This window comes from Seriola aureovittata, chromosome 2 (assembly GCF_021018895.1).
Source record: "Seriola aureovittata isolate HTS-2021-v1 ecotype China chromosome 2, ASM2101889v1, whole genome shotgun sequence".
NCBI lineage: Eukaryota > Metazoa > Chordata > Actinopteri > Carangiformes > Carangidae > Seriola > Seriola aureovittata.
This window is the reverse complement of record NC_079365.1, coordinates 23,187,590-23,206,706: the sequence shown is the minus strand read 5'-3', so window position 1 is coordinate 23,206,706 and position 19,117 is coordinate 23,187,590. Positions and strand designations below refer to the sequence as shown.

The following is a 19,117-nucleotide window of genomic DNA, read 5'->3' as shown; positions in this document are numbered from 1 at the left end:
TTACTTTCAGCTCCTTCTTTGGGATTATGGAGCAAAAAGTCTGAAAGCAGCAAAAATGACACTGAATAGCAAAGTTGCCAGCCTGTTGACTAAAGCCCGGTTTATACTTCTGTAGGATCGACACATAAATCTACGCTGTAGGCTACGCAAGTTGCCTTCGCCGTTGTGTCTGTGTTTTGCAACCGCCAAAAACACTAGTTGGCGGCGGGGTTCCTATGCCAATGTGTGTGTACTTCAAACAATGGCTACTGAAACTGAGTGGATCAAATGTTGAACAATAGCTACTTTTACTGAAATGACTGCAACGCAGAAAAGAGAGAAGACATCGGACGAGATGGTGCGTTGATTGAGGCGAAGGGTACGAAGCTACAGCGTTGATTCAATGAAGAAATATAAACTAGGCTTCAGAATGATGGACATGGACATCAGATAGATTTGATAGACTTCAGATCAGACCATTTGTAAATAAATTGACTTTGATTATTTGTTTTAGTTTAAAATTTCATTGCCTGAGGCTTGACTGAGTAGCCTGAAAAGTGCAATGTTTAGTATTTTATAGCCCATAGAAACCAAAATGTTACAGTTTGACAAAATTAGCTGTATGCCCATATAAAACGTTCCATGCCCAACAGAGCGGTCACCAAACACACAGGTTTAAGTACACATTTGCACCAGTCTAAACTGGAGCAAACGTGGCTTTTCGTTTTCTTCAAACCCCATGCACTTACCCCAGGCGATCCTACCTGGAATCCTTGCACAGTGATGCGCACCGTGTCCCCTACCTTTGCCCTACTGGGGGACATCAAGAGTTTAGGACCCTTAGGAGCAGCTGAAAAGAGAAAAAAAAAAAGACAAAGAGAGAAAGGTCATTGTACTGAGCATGGAGAACAAATCCTGCCGGACACCTGTTTTGTCACAGAGGGAGAGAGACAAATACAATTTCCTGTCAATTAAGGTCACGGGGCAAGAGGCGAGGGACCTGCAGGTTCTTTCATCCAAAGCACTGTGCTGGATTTATTCCCCCTTGGAGAGAAAAGGAACTAAATTGGGTAGATACTCATTACTAGAGGAGAATGGGAGTGCATCGGGTGGAGTGTGGAGGCAGTGAGATAAGGGGCACTCAGAGAGCTAATTCCCTTGTCTTGGTGTGGACAGCAGCCCCCAGATGGCTTTCATTTGGACCCTCTAAAACAATGGGGTGCAAGCAGGAGAGGGAGCAGGCAGCAGATTGTAATATTCTGAGATCGTGAGGGGCTGGTGATTGTCCTGTGTATGTAGTGTCAAGATAAAATGAGTGATTTGCATAATGTTATAAAAAAAGGTAAGTCATCTCATTGTGGCTAAACAGCACAGTGTACTGCATCAGGCCCATATAAGCCGGTTCTGCACGATTTGAGATGATTAACAATTCCTCTAAAAGATAACTGCTTCACATGCTGCGCACTTCCATATGTTAGACAAATGGGCTGAGCAGCGCATGCAATGAGACTCAAGCTAAGGGCGACCTATCAATAACGCCTGTACAAGTCCAACCCCAGGAGTTCTTTAGTTCATTTATAAATAATTTACACTGGTTGCTTGTTTTCATTGATGAGTTAAACTAAAGGATAAATAAATAAACAGACAAATGACCTCAGTTTTTTAGCTATTAATCTGGCGACAAACTGTCCACTGTGGCTAATGGAGCACGGCCTTTTCTTAGGCAGCCATTGACTACAAGCCTGCATAAGACTAATGGATTAAGACTTACACAGTCACATCTGTAAATAGGATTGAGCATGTGGCATTGCCCATGTGCTGTAAATCACATCTTGGGATCTTTATATAAAACAGATTTGAATTGCATGAAATGGTTGGAGAGAATTGGAGAGACACAAAGGGAGGGAAGAGCATATATTCAAATTTAAAAAGACTTTCACCACCACTAGCCAGGCTTCTCATTCGGTATAAACGGATTAATTTGTCCAGAAAATCAGTGCATAGAAGTAGAAACTGGCGCAAAGTCCAAGAAAAAAATCTTGGAGTAACTTTTCTTTTTTGAGATTAAAGGAAAACATCCATGTATTTATACTGGCAACCCAACCACAGACATGATGTGAGCAGTTTGACATGGCTAAATGTTCCATCTCATGCGAAGATGGATGGCATTTCACAGGCTAGTTTTGGCATCGCAGCGTGAAGCATCTTTCCACCACCCACACACTAACGGAAGAGTATTTTTAAATACTGGTGTCATGGCGTCACATAGAGCTTGCGAGGCATATGGCTGGGGAAGATGATGGCTGATTTCTGGGATTTGCTCCAACAGTGACAGTTGGTGTCCTACGTCACCACCTTTGATTAGGGCAGCATGCAGTGTGATGGACATAACACAGCCTCTCTCTGAGGAGGAGGAGGGCCTCGCAGGGGAAATGAGCCACGGTCCCATGAGACTGTCACCTAGGACCCAACTTCTTCAGTTTGCAAGAGCGAGCTGTTATCACTTCAGGATGGGTCAGAGAATACAACATGCCCTCGAGAAAAACAACTGCGCACGCTGCATCAGGTGTGCTTTCATACCAAGCCAAGACATCAACAGGTCTGCCCAGCTCCACAACAGACTTTAAGCAGTTGAAGGGAACCTGTCACATTAGCTGGGTGACTTGTTCTGTTGAAGCGGAGAAGCCGGACAGGCATGCGACTGAATTTAAAAGGCCTGACTGATTCCTGGATCGCTCAGTAGTGGAGAATCTGGCACTAACACGCTGGACTAGGTGAACCAAAGCAGCGAAATGCGACAGGTTGAAGAATGTGGAGCTGAACTGCAGGTGAACACAGATGCAAACAACATGCTAGGTACACACAACAAATCCATATTTGCACGAGCAAACAGACAAAGACACACAGGCATTTACATACAAATAACCATACACGTATATGCGTGCACACAAAATCCGCCCCAAAATACACACACATGCATACTCAGAGATCACAGCCGCCCTCCTGAAACTGAGCATCTGCTCTTTGATTATCGCAGTCTGGCAAAGCAATGTCTGGGAGATGTGAGGAAGCCTGGATCTCTTCTCAACGCTGTACAGTGTATGAAATGTGAATCGCACCACTTGTCCGATAGTGTTGAATAATAAACACCTTGGCTCATCTGAATCCAGAGCAAAGAACTTCTTTTAATTATTAAGATGCGCTATGTTCATGAATTCAGTCCAGGAGTGCAGAATAGACCGGCCTCATGATCTCATAGAGGTGTAGCACTTTCTCTACACTCCCAAGGTCTGGCGCCGGCTTCAGGTTCATTTGTATGGGGAGCACGAAGCCATCCATGAATATTCACAAAGTGTAATACAACATTGGTCGATTGTCAGACTGTCGCTGTGTCTCATGTGGCAATATTAAATCTCTGAAAGATTTATTACTTATGGGTACTGCAAAGACCTCCTTTTCATTTCCTGACCAAACACACCTGAGAGAAGCAGGAGAGCGTGTGTTTATGTATACAGTAAGACAGAGCCTGGGTGCAATTATGGATTTATGTCTGCATAACATAAATGTGCTAATTAGAATCAACAAATGCACATTTTCTGTTTTTCTTTTAGATGTCTGGAGATGCTCCTTCCATCTCTTTAAAAGAACAAAGCTGGTGATAAATTAATGACTTCAAAACACAGAGAGGAAGGCTTGTCAAAATATTAGCACCTTTGACATTTAACAAGAGTTTCACAAGACCCATTCCCTGCAGGGTGTGTCATCTGTTTATCATCAACATGTGAAAGACGCAAAGAGCTGTTAGAGTCCTCAGTGCAACATTTTGTCTGCAGGAGACAGCTCGTGCCATTATAGCTTCAACTGATGCTGATGTCTGCGTCTTGTATGTGATGCACTTCATTTCCATCCACTTGGGATATGACGGTGACAGTTATTACATACTAAAGTACAATTTTCCGGTATGACATATTCCGATTTGACAAAAAAAATAAATAAAAAAGGGACAAAATCAATTGCAACAATTGTTTTTTTAAATAAGGGCTTAAGACACAGGATCTTCTCCTCTGCTTGGATATGATTTAAAGCAAATGGCTGGCGAAAGCTTATATTTCTCTTAACGTTAACTAATCGAATGAAAAGATTAAACCTAACAATAAATTGATTCTACAAACAAGCAGTGTGAAATAAGTCACAGTAACTCTTTGCAATAGACCTCCATTGTTTTTCCACTATTAAAAACACATCAAAGAGCCACACAATAGTACCGTGTTATTATTTTGAACATTGTCACTGTAATTTATTTTAAGTCACTCCCACATACTGTGGGTTCTTCTGCTAGCATAAATAGTCAAGAGTGCACCACATGTGTATAAATACACAGCTGAAAATCCACTATTTATCTTGTTTATGTTGTTGAGTAATGTTTGCTTAAAACCACTGTGAGCAGGTGCTTAAAAAAACTAGCCTATAAAATTGAAACTATATATTTGTGCACTATTTTTTGAAGCTTTACATCTTCAGTAGTAAACATCAGGCTGGGGGCTGCGCAGAAAGGGTGGGGCTTTGGTGTTTTCCTACAAAATGATGCCAGCCTTGTCCTTTGAGCTATATCCTGCACAAGATTTCGATCTGGAAAAACACTCTCTTCATGTAAGTGTGAACTGAAAACCGATTGATAAAAAAGGTACAACAGAAAGGAGTGTCCCTTCCACACTAATTGAGACCCTGTAGATTCACCCTATTTACCCAGATATGTATATAGATTTTGGCAGGAAGTCTTTCTTGGCAAACAAAAAGTGAAGAACTGAAATTAACCCAAAAACCAAAAGTTGTTTTCTTTTTTCTTCTCTTTCTCAAGCAACAATCTGTGAGTGCACCATCAAAAGAAAGCTGGAGTAATCGATAGTTCAACCTGGTGCCACAGGATTTTTTGCCTCTGTCTATCCAATTATTTAACTTCAAATCCTAGTCATTTCATTTCCAAAACTTCCAAGTTGCTACTTGCTTCCAAGTTGCTACTTGGAAGTTTTACTGTGCAGTAGTGACTTACATCAATAAAATGTACCGATTGTCTTTCGGATTATGCATGTCATATCATCACTTATCTTAAAACGGACCACAGCTGAGGCATTGTTTGCGTGAGATTTCTAATACCTACTTGCCAATTATTTTTTTAATCCCATTAAAGACTTTCCACTTCTAGACAATAAAGACAGTTTTTATACGTTGGCTTGGCGTGACTGCAGCCGCTCACCAGCATAGCAAGAGGGACACTTTTAATTAATTGAAAGGTGGCAATGGGAGATAAAATAGTGACGGTGAGACACTATGCAGCAAGCAAACATGTACCTGCCACAGCCTCCTCACTCACAATCTCTTCCTGCCTTCAACCATCGCTTGCATCTCATGGAAGATAATGCCTCTGTTTATCGTGTCAGGATTGCGTGGCTTGTCTCCAGGAGGACCATGCCAACTTATTGCCTTTGAAGTGTTAATTGGATGCGCTGGAAGCCATCTTTGTTTTTAGATTAAAAAAAAAACAAAAAAACTCTGAGAGTGTATGTGTCTCTTTTGGATCACACACTATTAAAACTTAATGCTAACTTTTCCCTTTAAGTACGACTCCTATTTTCTGAATTCGGTATCTGCATCACTACTTCTTCTGCTTTGATACAAGTTTGCTGATGAACAAAAAAAGAAACAAACACTGCCATAGTGTTTCTCTCCTTGAAATTAAGTGATGAAATTTAGAGGCTATATTTCTCTTTAAAAGACTAAAGTGCGAGACTGAGGAGCTTAAGGCAGGTGCTAATTGAAGTTCGAAGAAGGGCAGCATCTCTGAGATCGTCTTTCCAATGACATAACATTGGTCAGCATGTCTAAATTCTCATTTGACTTCTCTAATTCAGGTTGACTTTTTCAATAACAGTACTGAGTTAACTCAATCTAGCAACAGACAGCTCGATGAATTGCCCTGTCAGTCACTTCGTAGTTTTGCATTCGCCACTAAACTCGCAATCTGCTCAGCTGTAACACAATTAAGCGGCATCAAATGAAAATCAGTGTTGTTCTGAGTACATTTGCAAGGGAGACATAAGGGGGCCCAGTCGGTTTCCAAGTGCGGCAAGGGGATACAAGGAGACAGCAGGAGATTAAAAGGGAGAAGAAATGAGACAAGGGTGTTTGAGCGTCTAGGTGGAGTGTTTTGGGTGCGTTGGTAGGAGGAATAGAGGACAGATGAGAGAAAGGGTGGTAGAGGAATGAGAATAAATTGCAAAAGCAATGAGTTAGTGCGGAACCTACTCACCCAGAGTGACCTCTGTCTGCATGGGCATGGACAGCGCTGGATGCTTGACTTCGCAGCTGAACAAGGCGTCATTATCCAGCTGAGGGTTGAGGGTCCAGGTGAGTCGGGCCTGCACCACCACAGAGCCGTCGCTCTGGGGGAGATGAGTGTGGCTGAAGTAGTAGAGAGGGTCCGTGCTGTGCACCCAGCGGGGGAACTCCCGGCTCACCACTGTCTCTGGGATGACCTCTGTCGCAGGGCTGGGCTCGTAGGCCTGCTGGCCCTGAGTGTGGACACGCTGGGGGCTCTCTGTGTATAGACGGGCTGACCGCCCCTCCGGGTCCAGAAGCGAGAGGGACCGCTGAAGCTTAGTGTCATCGAGGTCCCTGCTGATGAGCGGCCTAGCTCCCCTCACTCCCGCTGAGCCGCCTCCCTGCTCGCCGGCGGAGGGTTGAGTATAGGAGATCACCTCTATCAGCTCCCCATCGCGCTTGAAGTAGACCTTCGAAAGAACAAGCAGTATTGAAATAGAGAACAGATCGAGAGGAGAGCTAAAAGAAGGAACAAGAGATGGATAGATATATTTTACTAAACATAATTTTTGCTGATTGCTTGCAGAAAAACAAAAACAAACAACGCACATCTTTTAAGTGAACTACTTAGTGGCCATTAGGGGGCAGCACAGGAAGCTGCAGACACAACACCGACATATTAAGTCCAACATTGCCTCTCTTTTTTTTTTAGCTCTGTCTCCAACTCATGAGGACCATATCTGGTTCTTTAGCTGCTAAATGCTTCACTATGCTCACCAGCCAGTTACTGACTTTGTCTATCAGCCAACATGGTGACATGAACAGGTAGCGCACAATGTGTTCAACAGAGCTTTTTCACTCAAAATAGAAGCATATTTTGCAAATTGGCTTGATGAGAGTGGTGAGAGTGAACCAACCATTTGCAAACGGAAAAACCAAAACACTGAGCTGAAAAAACCTGACATGCTCCGCAGAGCTGAGAGGAAGTGCAGCATGAGTAAAAATATTACAACACCTTCTGTGTTGTAATATTTTTTTTTTCATTGTGAATATAAAGGTATTGATGGGTGCAGCTTTAAGAGCTGATTTTTAAACTGGCTCATCTGCTGTGTCAGTCCCATAGTAACAGGTGCTGCCACTTAAAGGGTTTTTCCTGAATATTGCAGGAATTTCCTCACCATTTCATGAGTCTATCAACACCTCCGGCTGCCTGATCTCCTGACAGGGAATTCATGCTCCCATTTCAGCACATAACCTCCAGATATTAGCATTGAAATAAGGTTGTGTAGTCGCTGCCTGTGGTGTTGATATTTTGGAGCAGATACGCCTTCTTGTTTTTGTTTCTGAAGAAAACAACATTGAATCCACATCTTCTTCTGCGACCTTTGGTCATTTGAATTCAATTTGCCAAAAAATCAAAGAGTCATTATTGTAAACTCTGCGTTTCACTGTATTGTGCGAGGCTTTTGTCTGGAGATGGTTGGGGCTTGCTTTGATATGGTGCCACCTCCAGGGCTGATGCTTCCAGTGGGTAAACAGCAATAATGAGTATAAACAAGTGAGGATAAGGCCATGCTCTTGAGGAATAGCTCCAAATTATATTTTTACATTCACAATAGGGACTGATTCTATAATCCCTGGACCACAATGCAGCTTTACAATACGCGACCCTTTTGTATGAAAAATTATTCACTTTTAGTGTGACAATATGTCTTGTTTCCTCAACACTTCAACTAACAATGCTGTCAAGTTCAATTCAAATGAACAGACACATAACAAACTTAAATATTAAGCTCTAATGAACGCTGCACATTTATTTATGAGTGGAGAGATTTACTTTTAAACGGGCATTTTTCTTTGTTTCGTTCAATTGAACCTTTATTTCAGCGACTTTATTTGATAGATGGAGGCTGCCTGTGTGGGCCCCTTTGTTGCTGAGGTTATGTTTGCCAGGACAGATGCAACATCATTATACTACAAGCTGTGTTGTGCTGCTGGGTTGTATCACAGTATTTATAGCCAACTCTAAAAAACTTTCTAATGCTTGCCATCAGAGCTGGCTGGTACACATCCACATGGGGCTGGGTACCCTTGCTCAAAGGCAGAGCTGATTGTTGTCAGTATGGATTAGAAAAAAAAACGTTAATGACAGTTCCTCCTAACCAACCTTGTGCTCCTACCTGTGGGCCTTGAATTGCTCTGTGGCCCCATCTACCTGCAGTGCTCTTTCAGCACAGATCAAGGGCTTCTCTTTAAAACTTTCTAAATTTGTTTGTTCATTTTTCAGTAGAGGTTGAAACACATCAACAGCCATTATTTATTTCAATAGAGTTTCATTAAATTTAATTAGATGTTTCATTAGAGGGAAACCAGACTTGAGCACTTGAAGTAAATGTTTAATTTATTTAATTTAATTTTTTTTTTTTACATTCAGTTATTATCAAGTCTGATAATAAATGGCCCTTGTTGGAAAAATTCTGAACTCTCACACTGGTGCAATCTACTGTTAAAAGATGACTAATGACTACTCCTACATGTACAACCTTAGTTTTTAATTAGTGTACTGCACACACACATACAAGATATTGTTATAAGATCTATAATAAAAAACTTCTCCAAAGGGTAAGAGAAGCCAAGGTTCACTACACACAGAGGTGCAAAGATAAATGGTTACAGTCCAATCAGGTTATTCTGTATGTTCGTTTCAAATTAGATAAGGTTCGGGTAAACTACTCTACTACGTACTCTTACACATTTTGTGCTTTTACGGAAACAAAGACAAACAGCTCTTCATATTTGTGATTTATTTCTGCATCCACAGGATCCAGCTACTTGTCATCCTTTGGAATTAACAGTCCTCTAAATGTATGAATCAATGCTATTATAGCCCACCATAGCAAGTAAGGCTAATTTACAAATGAAGTTTCACTGATTAACACATTTCACTCCGTCGAATTTCAGCAAGAGAGAGCGTTCAATATCCATCAACCGTTATCTGCATGTACTCAAGTACGGCAAGACTTTAAAATCCAATAATGCAATGGAAAGTAGGAACATCAACCTCAGATCCACAATGACCCCATTGCGTCCGCTGCTAATTTCTACAGCTACTCGACAACTTGCAAAGAGAAGGAGCTTTTTCACTGTGTATTAAAACACCTCATTAATTATCACAGCAGGTGGAGGGAGAGCAGCGTGGATTAGAACGATCCATGCACCTGTTCTGCGGCTTTTGTTGGACAAAATGATGCAGGTACACAATAACACCTGTGTTGGCTATGTGTGGGTATAATAGGGAATTAATTCTGTGAGCCGAGATAACTGATTTGTTTCTATAAACATTAACAGACAAGTTCATTTATAGGCATAAAGGAAATGCTGATTAAACATCCACATGACTTAACATAATGCATGAAGCCCTATGTTGTGAGTGCTCTAGAGGAGTCAGAAATAACACCCCAATTGAGGTGTAACCTCCAGCAAAATATCAAGCATCAGTTTACCTATTCATAGCGATCCCACCGTGACTAAATATCTTTCTTTGCCACCTGTCTGCTTGATGTATAAAAAAAGGAATCAATGAATGTTTCATCAAAGACATGAATGAATGGGATGACAGATAAGTTGCTGCGGGGCGAGAGAGTGAAGTGTTATTTCTGTGTCATTATCCTGCAGTTCTGCTCCTTTTTCATTTCCCCTTTCATTACTAGGAACCGATCCCATATAGTTAATGGCTATGGAAATACTGCAGACACAGACATAAACAGACATGTATAGATATTAGACTATTGCAGGAGTCGTGTGAACTGAGTCATGTGTTGCACTCAGTGCCGATTATGACTCTTCCTCTTTCTTTCAGGGTTAAACATATATCATCGTAATGTTTAAGTGTTTTGTGACTAATGCTCCAGCTATGTAGACAGCAATTACTTTAAGACTACAAGTGAATCATATTGAGCTGAATAACATTCAGCACAATGTGTTAGCTTTAATAGAGCTCTCACAATCATTATTGTTATAAATTGAATAAATGTGAAAAATTAGCACTTTTACTTTCCTTTTGAATATATCAAAAATATTCAATTATTCAATTATTGTCTGACAAATCGTGTCTTTGGACTGAGTGAAATGCTGTTCTGCAAGGCCACGATCTGACGACTTTCCAAAGTGTTGAAATGTGCTTTGAATTTTTATTTTTTTTTTTATGTGGCATTTCTGAATTTACTGGACACACAAATAAGAAGGAAGAGAGAGGTGGCGTGCTGCGCGTGACAACAAAATGAGCCGCCAGGACCCCGTATCTTTGTAAATATTAATACGAACCAATCTGCAATTCATCTTAAAATCTAAGCACAACTAAGGAGACAGCTCTCATTACTTTAAACTGGGTCTGTATTCCTTTAAGCTACCTACAAATTTGCTAAAATCTCATTTCCCACTTTTCCTTGTTTGACAGGCAGAGATAACAGGAAACATCACTTCTTTTATTCTGTCCAAATGGGGAAGCAAACACTGAATCAATTTTTTTTTTCGACAAGTGATTATAAAGCTGCCAAAATAACACTGAGGGTGTCTCTCACTATGATACATGTCTCTAATAAATGGTTGCATTTCACAAAATGACATGGGCACTTTTGTTGGGTACTGCTTTAGATGAGTTGCCTTTCACTCGATTATCAGGCATCCACTGTGTATTCATAAAAGAGATGGTTTTTTTTTTTATGTCGTACAATAAAACAAAAATGGTTATTGGACAGTGCTATTTCTTGTCCTTTAAGTTGGTTTGAAATTCTTTGTTTGAATCTTGAAATTTCCAAACGTGTCCTCTCAGGAACAGCACATTTGTAGTTTAGCAAGCACACAGAGGAAGGTGCAAAATGGCTATATTGTCTTTAATCAACTAATTGGCTTGTTAGGTATTACGTTGTGCTGCTGTCGGACTCGGAAAGTCGTGCTTGCTCTCATGTAAAAGGGGATTTCTGAGTGTTTTTGGCATTGCTGTTGTATTGTTCTCTTACAGACTGTGTTACTGCACGGAATAAAGTGATTATCAATCACGCCTCTGTTATAAATCCCCAAATACTTCATAGTCCAATATGTGCAGACAATGAAACCAGACACAAACCACTTACTTCATTCTGAAATGAATTAGCACAGAAAAAAAGGAGAGATGTAATTCTAAGCAGTAGCCCATACACAATGCCATGGCAGTGGTGAAATTAAGCTGGGATGGCATGAGAAGGGTTTTTGCATTTTCCCTGTGAATAGACAGGGATGAAAGCACCTGCACTCTGCACACTGCCAAGCCTCCCCCACCTCACCAACATCTTAAATCCGAAACCTTTTTCCTGAAAATGTAACAATCATGCATTGGTCCATATACACCTTTGTGCTGCTGCAATTAATCATGGCGGTGTCAAAAGGACAAGGCGGTAATTTTCATGGTGACAGAATGAATCAGTGAAAGAGAAGAACCAAGAGAAAAGGGGAGAGAAAGAGGAGAGAGGCAGAGAGAAGGATCCTGACCATGACTTAATCAGCTTTCCTTCTTATTATTAACTGTCATTATCTTTCCTCTTTTCAATCAGTGCTTGCTTGTACTCTGAGGATGTTCTAATGAGTTGCACTGGGGAGCTATTATTGATACGTCACCAGCTTGCTTCAGTGGCATCAGATACTGACAGATCTTGAAACATAATACCAGACATTTTTAACACATGCAGTCCATTATATACAGCTCTGTCAAAGCAGCACTGGGGGAATTTGGCATGTTGGGTATTTCCAAAAACTATAAACTTCAAGACACAGAATTTATGTAATGATGTAATGGAAGTAAACTTCACACAGCAGGATCATGTGTAAATATGGTGAATCTAATGTATATTACAGTAAATTATAGAACAAGATACAAAATATACCGCTACACTACTCTGCTAGGCCAATTTAGCATTACATTTTATGACGCAAGGATGACAGGATAAAAAATGAGACACATTATTTCAGTGACATGTGCAGAGGATAGATAATTTGAGGCATGTTTAAGAATGCAGGGCCATGGAAAATGCATGTTTCTCAAAATCATAAATCACAACACATCAAATCAGAGTGCACCATTTGTGATTATACCATCTCTAAAATGTTTTGGTATTTAATTTGTTTTGACCCAGCCATTTGACCCAAAATGGACGCTGTGGCAGCAGCTGCTATAGGAACATTTTTCACATAATTTGAAAAACTATTATTTAACAATAGTTATTTTAGTTGCTATTTGTCACTAGCTAGCTAGCTATGTAGCTAGCTTTATATACAGGGAGAAACTGTAGGCAATGAGGACAACAGCAGATCTATTTGAACATCTGAGCAAATAATAGATGTGTGCGGTGAGTCAGAGGCCTGGAACCAGGCTACTGCTTTAATTAAATGCTAAAACAAATTTCAAATGCTGTCACCTGTTAAGTGTCTTCCTTTGTTAGGAAAGGAAAAAGAGAAAAACCCAAACCATTTAACATCACTGGCTGTGCATCCTGCATGTAAATTTTTTATTCAATCCTGTTGTGACATTTGAAGAACCAATAAAAAAAGAACATAATGAGCCTGAAGAAGGAACAGTAGAGGAATTCTAAAACTGATTTTAATATTAGTGTAAGTAGACATGCAACAGCAGGAATGTTGTATGAACTTTAAGGTTTTCAAACGTCCACACTAAGCCAGAATTAAGTGTCAGACATTACACTGGATGCTGGAAGGATGCAAAAAGGATGTTGCATAGCAACGTCATCTTTTCTTTGTGGAGAGCCAAAGCAAATTTATCTAAACAAACACAAAGCTTATGTCCCTGTTTAGGATGAAAGAAATGTTGCATTTAATGTTGTATAAAAGCACTCATTGCTCCACAGTGAGACAAGTTTAAGGCTGTTGTGATCTCTGACACTATGGTTTCAACACAGCAGAGCCAAAATATGACTGTGGCAGCATGTTTATGTGCTTAAAGTGTAGCGTAAGAGGTAAGACTCATTTGTTCTGTCCATAAAGCTCAGGTAGAGAATGAGAGTGAAGTAGCTATAAGAGTTTTACATGCTGATGCAGAGTTTTCTCTCTCTCTCTCTCTCACTTTTCTCTCCACTCTTGCTCCCATTTTTTGATGTTAGCTCATTATTTTCATTTTTTTTTAATTTTTTTGTTTGTTTGTGTTTTTTTTATCTGTTAATTTAACATCACTTATTTTTAAATATTAAAATACAAGACAATTTATGTGAAAATGTGATGATAAAAATAACATTTACAGCACAAACATTGTTTAGCCTCAGCGGCTGTTTTGTTTTAATTACTTGCAGGGATTCAGGCTGATCTGCAGAATAATCAGAAGCTCTTTGTCTTTCCTACCTATTTCTCTCCTCTCTAACAGCAGCCATGGTCTAATCACGGCTTGCCATGAGAGGGCCGGGCATGGCACAGGAAATAGAACTGTGATAAATAAAATAAGAATAAATCGAATGTGAGTGTAATTACATTAACATGACCTAATTTGTAAAGAGTCTATTAGTATAATATCAATATGTCAAATGACAATGTGAAAAAAAGGTGTCTGTGTTAAAGAGGTAGTTTGTAGTGACTTACATTCATTAGGTGATCAGAGACATGACCCCAAATGAATGATAGTGTTGCTCAATAATAGCTGGTTGTGTAAATAAGCAACTGTTTGCTAACAAGTATTAACTTAAAGTTATAATATGTAACTTTTCCACATTAACATGTCTAAAAATGACTAGACCTATGTTATTGTTGACCTGTTTTTGAGTTGTGCACTTCCATCATCCCAAATGTTTTCAGCAATTCTCAAACCTAAAGAAATACGTGATTTTAATCATTGCAATGGTCCATTTCATTTGGACGTCATGTCCCCTATGTGCATCTGCGGTGTTGTGGTTGCCTGCCTGTGTAATACAATTTTTACACCTTGGTAGTTTTCAACTATATATGATAACCACATGAAGGATTTTAGTGATCGGACGTCTGGATCTTAAGTTATCAGAGAAAAAAGCCAAGCAAATGTTAGACGGCTCAGCCGCCAGCTGCTGGAGACATCCTGTGTCAGCTGAACTGCATTAGTGAATCACAAATTTTTAAAGTGAAACTGCTTTATTCAGTTTTTCTATCAGTTTAAATCCCCTGGTCTGTTTGTCTTGGAGAGGAGGAGACCTCTGTGGATAATTCGGCTCCCAGTAAAAACCTACTGAACGACTGATACTGAAGGCATCCAAACTGGGGGAAGCTTACAGTTATGGTGGTGAACTCCCATGATCTCAAGCTATTTCATGACGTCACTCAACGCCGTCTTTTGTTATTGTTTTGATTGAGAGACCTCTAATGGCAGAAGTTATGTGTGCTTAAAAGGTGATTCACAACATCAACATAGTTTCCGCTGCTCCCTGGCAAACAAAAAGTATTTCCCCACGTTTCCTGTCCGTCCTCACTATCCCTGTCAAATAAAGGCATAAAAATGCCCTGAAAAAATGATTTATTTGACCTTTCAGTAAACCAATGTCAGTTTCAACATTCACTCTGTATCTCTTGTAAACCTCATTTTGATAAAGAATGGCTGAAGATATGAAACACAATCACATGCTGCAGGACCGAAAATAATGTAGATATAGAATTTCTTTGACCTTAAATCCATGAACACATTTTACATGCAGGACAATCTTTATATTCTGTCTGTTGAGGGATCAATTCATTTCATTTCAGAATCTGAGGTACCAGAATGAAAGATAATTTAGTGAGAGAAATACCAAACAATGGTCATATCTAGCAGCTTTTAAACACTGCCTCAGTAAATCAGCCCAATTTCTTTGTAAGTTGTGAGTCACTATTGAGAGCAGGCTTGCAATGATATGACATTGAAAATAGAGCTGACAACAGCTCATTTTGCAACAAGCCCCCGGGCAGCACCGACGAAAACTAAATGAGTTTCATCAAAAAGGAAAGGGAGCCGTTTGAAGTTGCAGTCACATAACTGGGCCAAAGCAGCAACATTCAAGCAAATACTTACAAACCTAATAATGAGGTTTTGTTATGCAGCATGACCATGGACAACAGCATAAATAGAACAAATGGTCACAGTTTAAATGTAATATTTGTGCTCATTCTCAAAACTGAATGGGGATCAAGTCAACTGTACTAATATGCCGACCATATAATAATTAAGAATATCATCACAACAGTGAATTGTTAACTTGTAACCGTCCTTTTTGCCGCTGGTTATTACTTGACAGTAACTAGAAGTGTTGCTTTCATTATTTCACAATAAATATACTTGGTACGCCAAAATTCAACAGATCATTTGACCACATTTAACGTCTAAACACAGTTTGCTACAGAGATAACCCGCTGTGATATAAGAGTAACAACTTAGACGACCGAGCACAGAGAATATACCAAACACAAATATGAAAGTAAGCTACTTCTCCGAGGACTGAACTTTTTTCCATGTCATTTACAAATGAATATTTCCCGCTACTGACTGTGGACCACGGTATAAGATCTCAAAGGAGATTAAAGTGTTGAAAGTTTGCAGGACTGGGGAGCCTGGTGAGACTATACTTCTAAAAATCTATCCATGAAACCTGTCAGAGTTTGTTTACTGGGTTTTGATTTAGTCCAACAGTATACAGCAAATTTGACAGGCCGTGATCAACTCCCCGCAGATGCAATGCAGCTTTCCAAGTTGGAAGCGATTTCTTTTTCACTTTCTGTGGGTCGGGCAGACTTGACTTCAGATCTCGCGTCATTTCGGTGTAAACACAGTGTCTGTTTGCCTATAGGATGTAGCATGAGGCTGAAATTAGTCATCTTCCATGCACAACGTGCAAGGTGTGGAAGTAAATTTTCCTCCAATAGTTTTTCTCGCTCACACAATGAATCATGAATATAATTTTAGCAAATCATTTCCATCCTGGTACAGCACCGGGAACATAACAGGCCCTTCACACACATGTGTTATATTGCTTATATTGGCTGATTAAACCTCTTCTCAGGACTGTGTGGGTTTGAGCAAACTGTGTTTGACTAACACCTGACTCTCCTGTTAGTTTTCTTTCTGCCAGGGTAGAACAACCCCAAAAAAAACAAAAAAAAAAACAAAACAAAAAAAAAACAATATATGAAGTTTTCTGACTTTGGCTAACTTTCAGCAGAATGGAGCTCCACCCAAACTCAAACAGAATAACTGAGAACACCTGTGTGGGTGTGCAGGATTTTTTAAAAGTGTAACAGTGTTGTCTCTGTTTCTCTGGTAAAATACAATTGGTTCCAAAAACCACTTTAGTAATATAATAAGCCAATCTGAAGATAGGAGATATGTCTTGTTATATTTAGGAAGATATTGGGTTCAGTGTTTCCTCTAAGATTACTGTCCAGAAACTCCAGTAAATGTATTTTGTTTCAAAACGGCTTTGTCTGGAGGCTGGATCTCAATGGTGAAAAGAAAAATCTACTGTGATAAAAGTTCAGAATATCTGTACTCTCCTGTCTGATACACAGACAACCCGCATAGTTCATTATTTTTAATTAATTCCATGCTTTTTCTCCATTACTGCCACTTTCACTGATCCTGCAGCTGTCATGTCTTTCTATTGCTTTGTCTTACAATACAGCATGCTACCTTTCTTACACTAAAAATGTTAAAATGTTAAATGTGCAACACTTGCAATGCCTTGTCAACTTGCTATTTCCTCATTCCACCATTTCCATCACCTACACCGTGTTCAGTACGTCACTAAATCTGCTTTACTTTGCTTTCCTTCTCTCTGCTTGAATGACACTTGATCGTTTGTCTATTTTCTTAGATTTCTGTTAACAATACTATTCTATTTAACAATGAAAGGACAGCTTTGTGGTTTAGTGAATGAAATAAATTGCTTCTTTAGATTGCATTGATGTGTAGTACCACTCTTAAGTGATAAAACTGCTGAATTAAAATTACCTTAAACTGTCTTTGCAGAGAAATGTTTCTATGCATTCTATAGCAATGTCTAAACCTTTCAGTATGTTTTATACTGATGCATTTTTTTCCTGAATCTGCAACTATAAATTTTTCTTATTATGTCAAGTCAGTGATTTAGATCATTTCCTTGCTGAGTCAATGACAAATCTAATTATCAGAAATGTGACTTGGCCAGTGACACAGAGAACGTCCGGGGCTTACTGACCAGCTGAAACCTCTCAGATCTCCCTTCCTCCATTAAGCCTCGAAAAAAGGATCCAGCAGTGCTGAGCTTTAATGGCTTAAGGCTCCCTGTGAAATCACAACAGGGGGGGGAACCTCACTCCTCACACCATCAACCAGGAAGCACCTGAGAGGCGGAAATCATATTCACCTTGTATTCACCTCTCACTGGGCTCATAATTGCAGGAGATAGGCGTGCTCAGGGTCTGGAGTCTATTACCATACACCCATGGACAATGATTAATGACCCGGTGGGAACAAACAGCGAGCGGCTGCTCTCAAACAGCGTCCATAAGCTCATATGCCACCAAACAAAGGAGCATATGCTTCAGATATTTGCCTTTACTTCAAAAAGTTGAGAAAAAATAGGGCATGTACACGTATGTGTGCTAGATTGCATGTGCACACTGGTGTGTTCCTGCATGTGCATGTGTGTGAGAGTGTACAGTCAGACTTCTGTGTGCGATCATTACCGTCATGTCACTATGATTAGATTAATCACCCTGAATGTGACCATCAATAACACTAATGTGTCTGTTTCCTAAATCTGATCTACCTTTTTAATGACTACATTGCATGACTAAATTAGTGCTGGTAATCAATCACAGGTCAATCTGTAATGAAGGCAACAGGAGTATTGGTGACAGCTACTTTAAATGACTGCAAGAATACACTAACTGAGTGGAACTTGGAGTGGATATCTATGGGTCGAGGATTATGCTGTTGTCAGAGTGTTTTTACTGGAATATCCAAAAACATTTATGACTCCTACTGGCCTGTGTGCCGATATCTAAAAAAAAACCAAAAAACACGTGCTGTGCACATTCTTTTCCTCTGTAAACAACAGGGATCTTTCTGCTGTAAAGTCAGATCCCTCATGGACAAGCAGCATGGCGTACGTATCTGCAACAGCAACTCACCGATGGGGCCGGTTTCCCTCCCTTTGCGGTGCAGACGAGAGTGAAATTCTGGGCTTGGTATCGACTGAATGGGGCTGGAGTATTCTCTGCCACCACCGATATGTTGTTTGGAGGTGCTGTTGAGGACAGGACAAAAGCTCTGTGAAACAACATCCCCACACACATTTGATAGACACAAAATGCAACCTCAGATATTCTGAAGCCGCTGGAAAACATCCGCTTCCCCTTGCTCGGTGCATTCCAGGAGTTATTTTGTGATGAAGTGTCTTCTTCGGGTTGTACGTATAGATGGAGCATTGGCAACAGTGACAGCAGAGCAAAGAACAAGAAAGTGAGAGCAGAGGAAGAGCAATGCTGTTGTGCGCAGATGTTTAAAATAAAACCGACTAAAACAAATCCTCAGACCTGCTTTATCTTATCCACCTTATCTATTTTCAAAAGAAAGCAAGAACCCGCTGAGAGAATCTCCACTTAAAATGGTAACTGAATGGTTGGGACAGTATGTTCAAACTCCCCAGGGCGCATGTGAGTCGGATGAGGCTGATAAGGTAGAAAATCTCATACATATCTTATCACTAACCCCTCTGTCTGAATCTCTCTAGGGATCCCACCAAGTATGTCATGGTAGCGTAAAGGGAAAACATGTGAGCGAGACTTCACAGCATTATAGAGCAGC

The 19,117-nt window shown here is 40.1% G+C and overlaps 1 protein-coding gene across 3 annotated transcripts in view; it reads right to left on the bottom strand.

Moving 5' to 3' along the window:
- Positions 1-19,117, bottom strand: part of igsf21a (immunoglobin superfamily, member 21a) — a 164,467-nt gene that overhangs the window by 11,017 nt on the left and 134,333 nt on the right. For 2 of the 3 annotated variants that reach the window (XM_056394614.1, XM_056394631.1), the window contains exons 6-8: positions 18,442-18,557; positions 6,287-6,767; positions 729-829 (exon numbers count right to left, since the gene is read on the bottom strand). In XM_056394614.1, coding sequence (XP_056250589.1) covers positions 729-829; positions 6,287-6,767; positions 18,442-18,557 — 698 coding nt within the window. The remainder of the gene's footprint in view (positions 1-728; positions 830-6,286; positions 6,768-18,441; positions 18,558-19,117) is intronic. The other variant, XM_056394621.1, reaches the window with a different exon arrangement.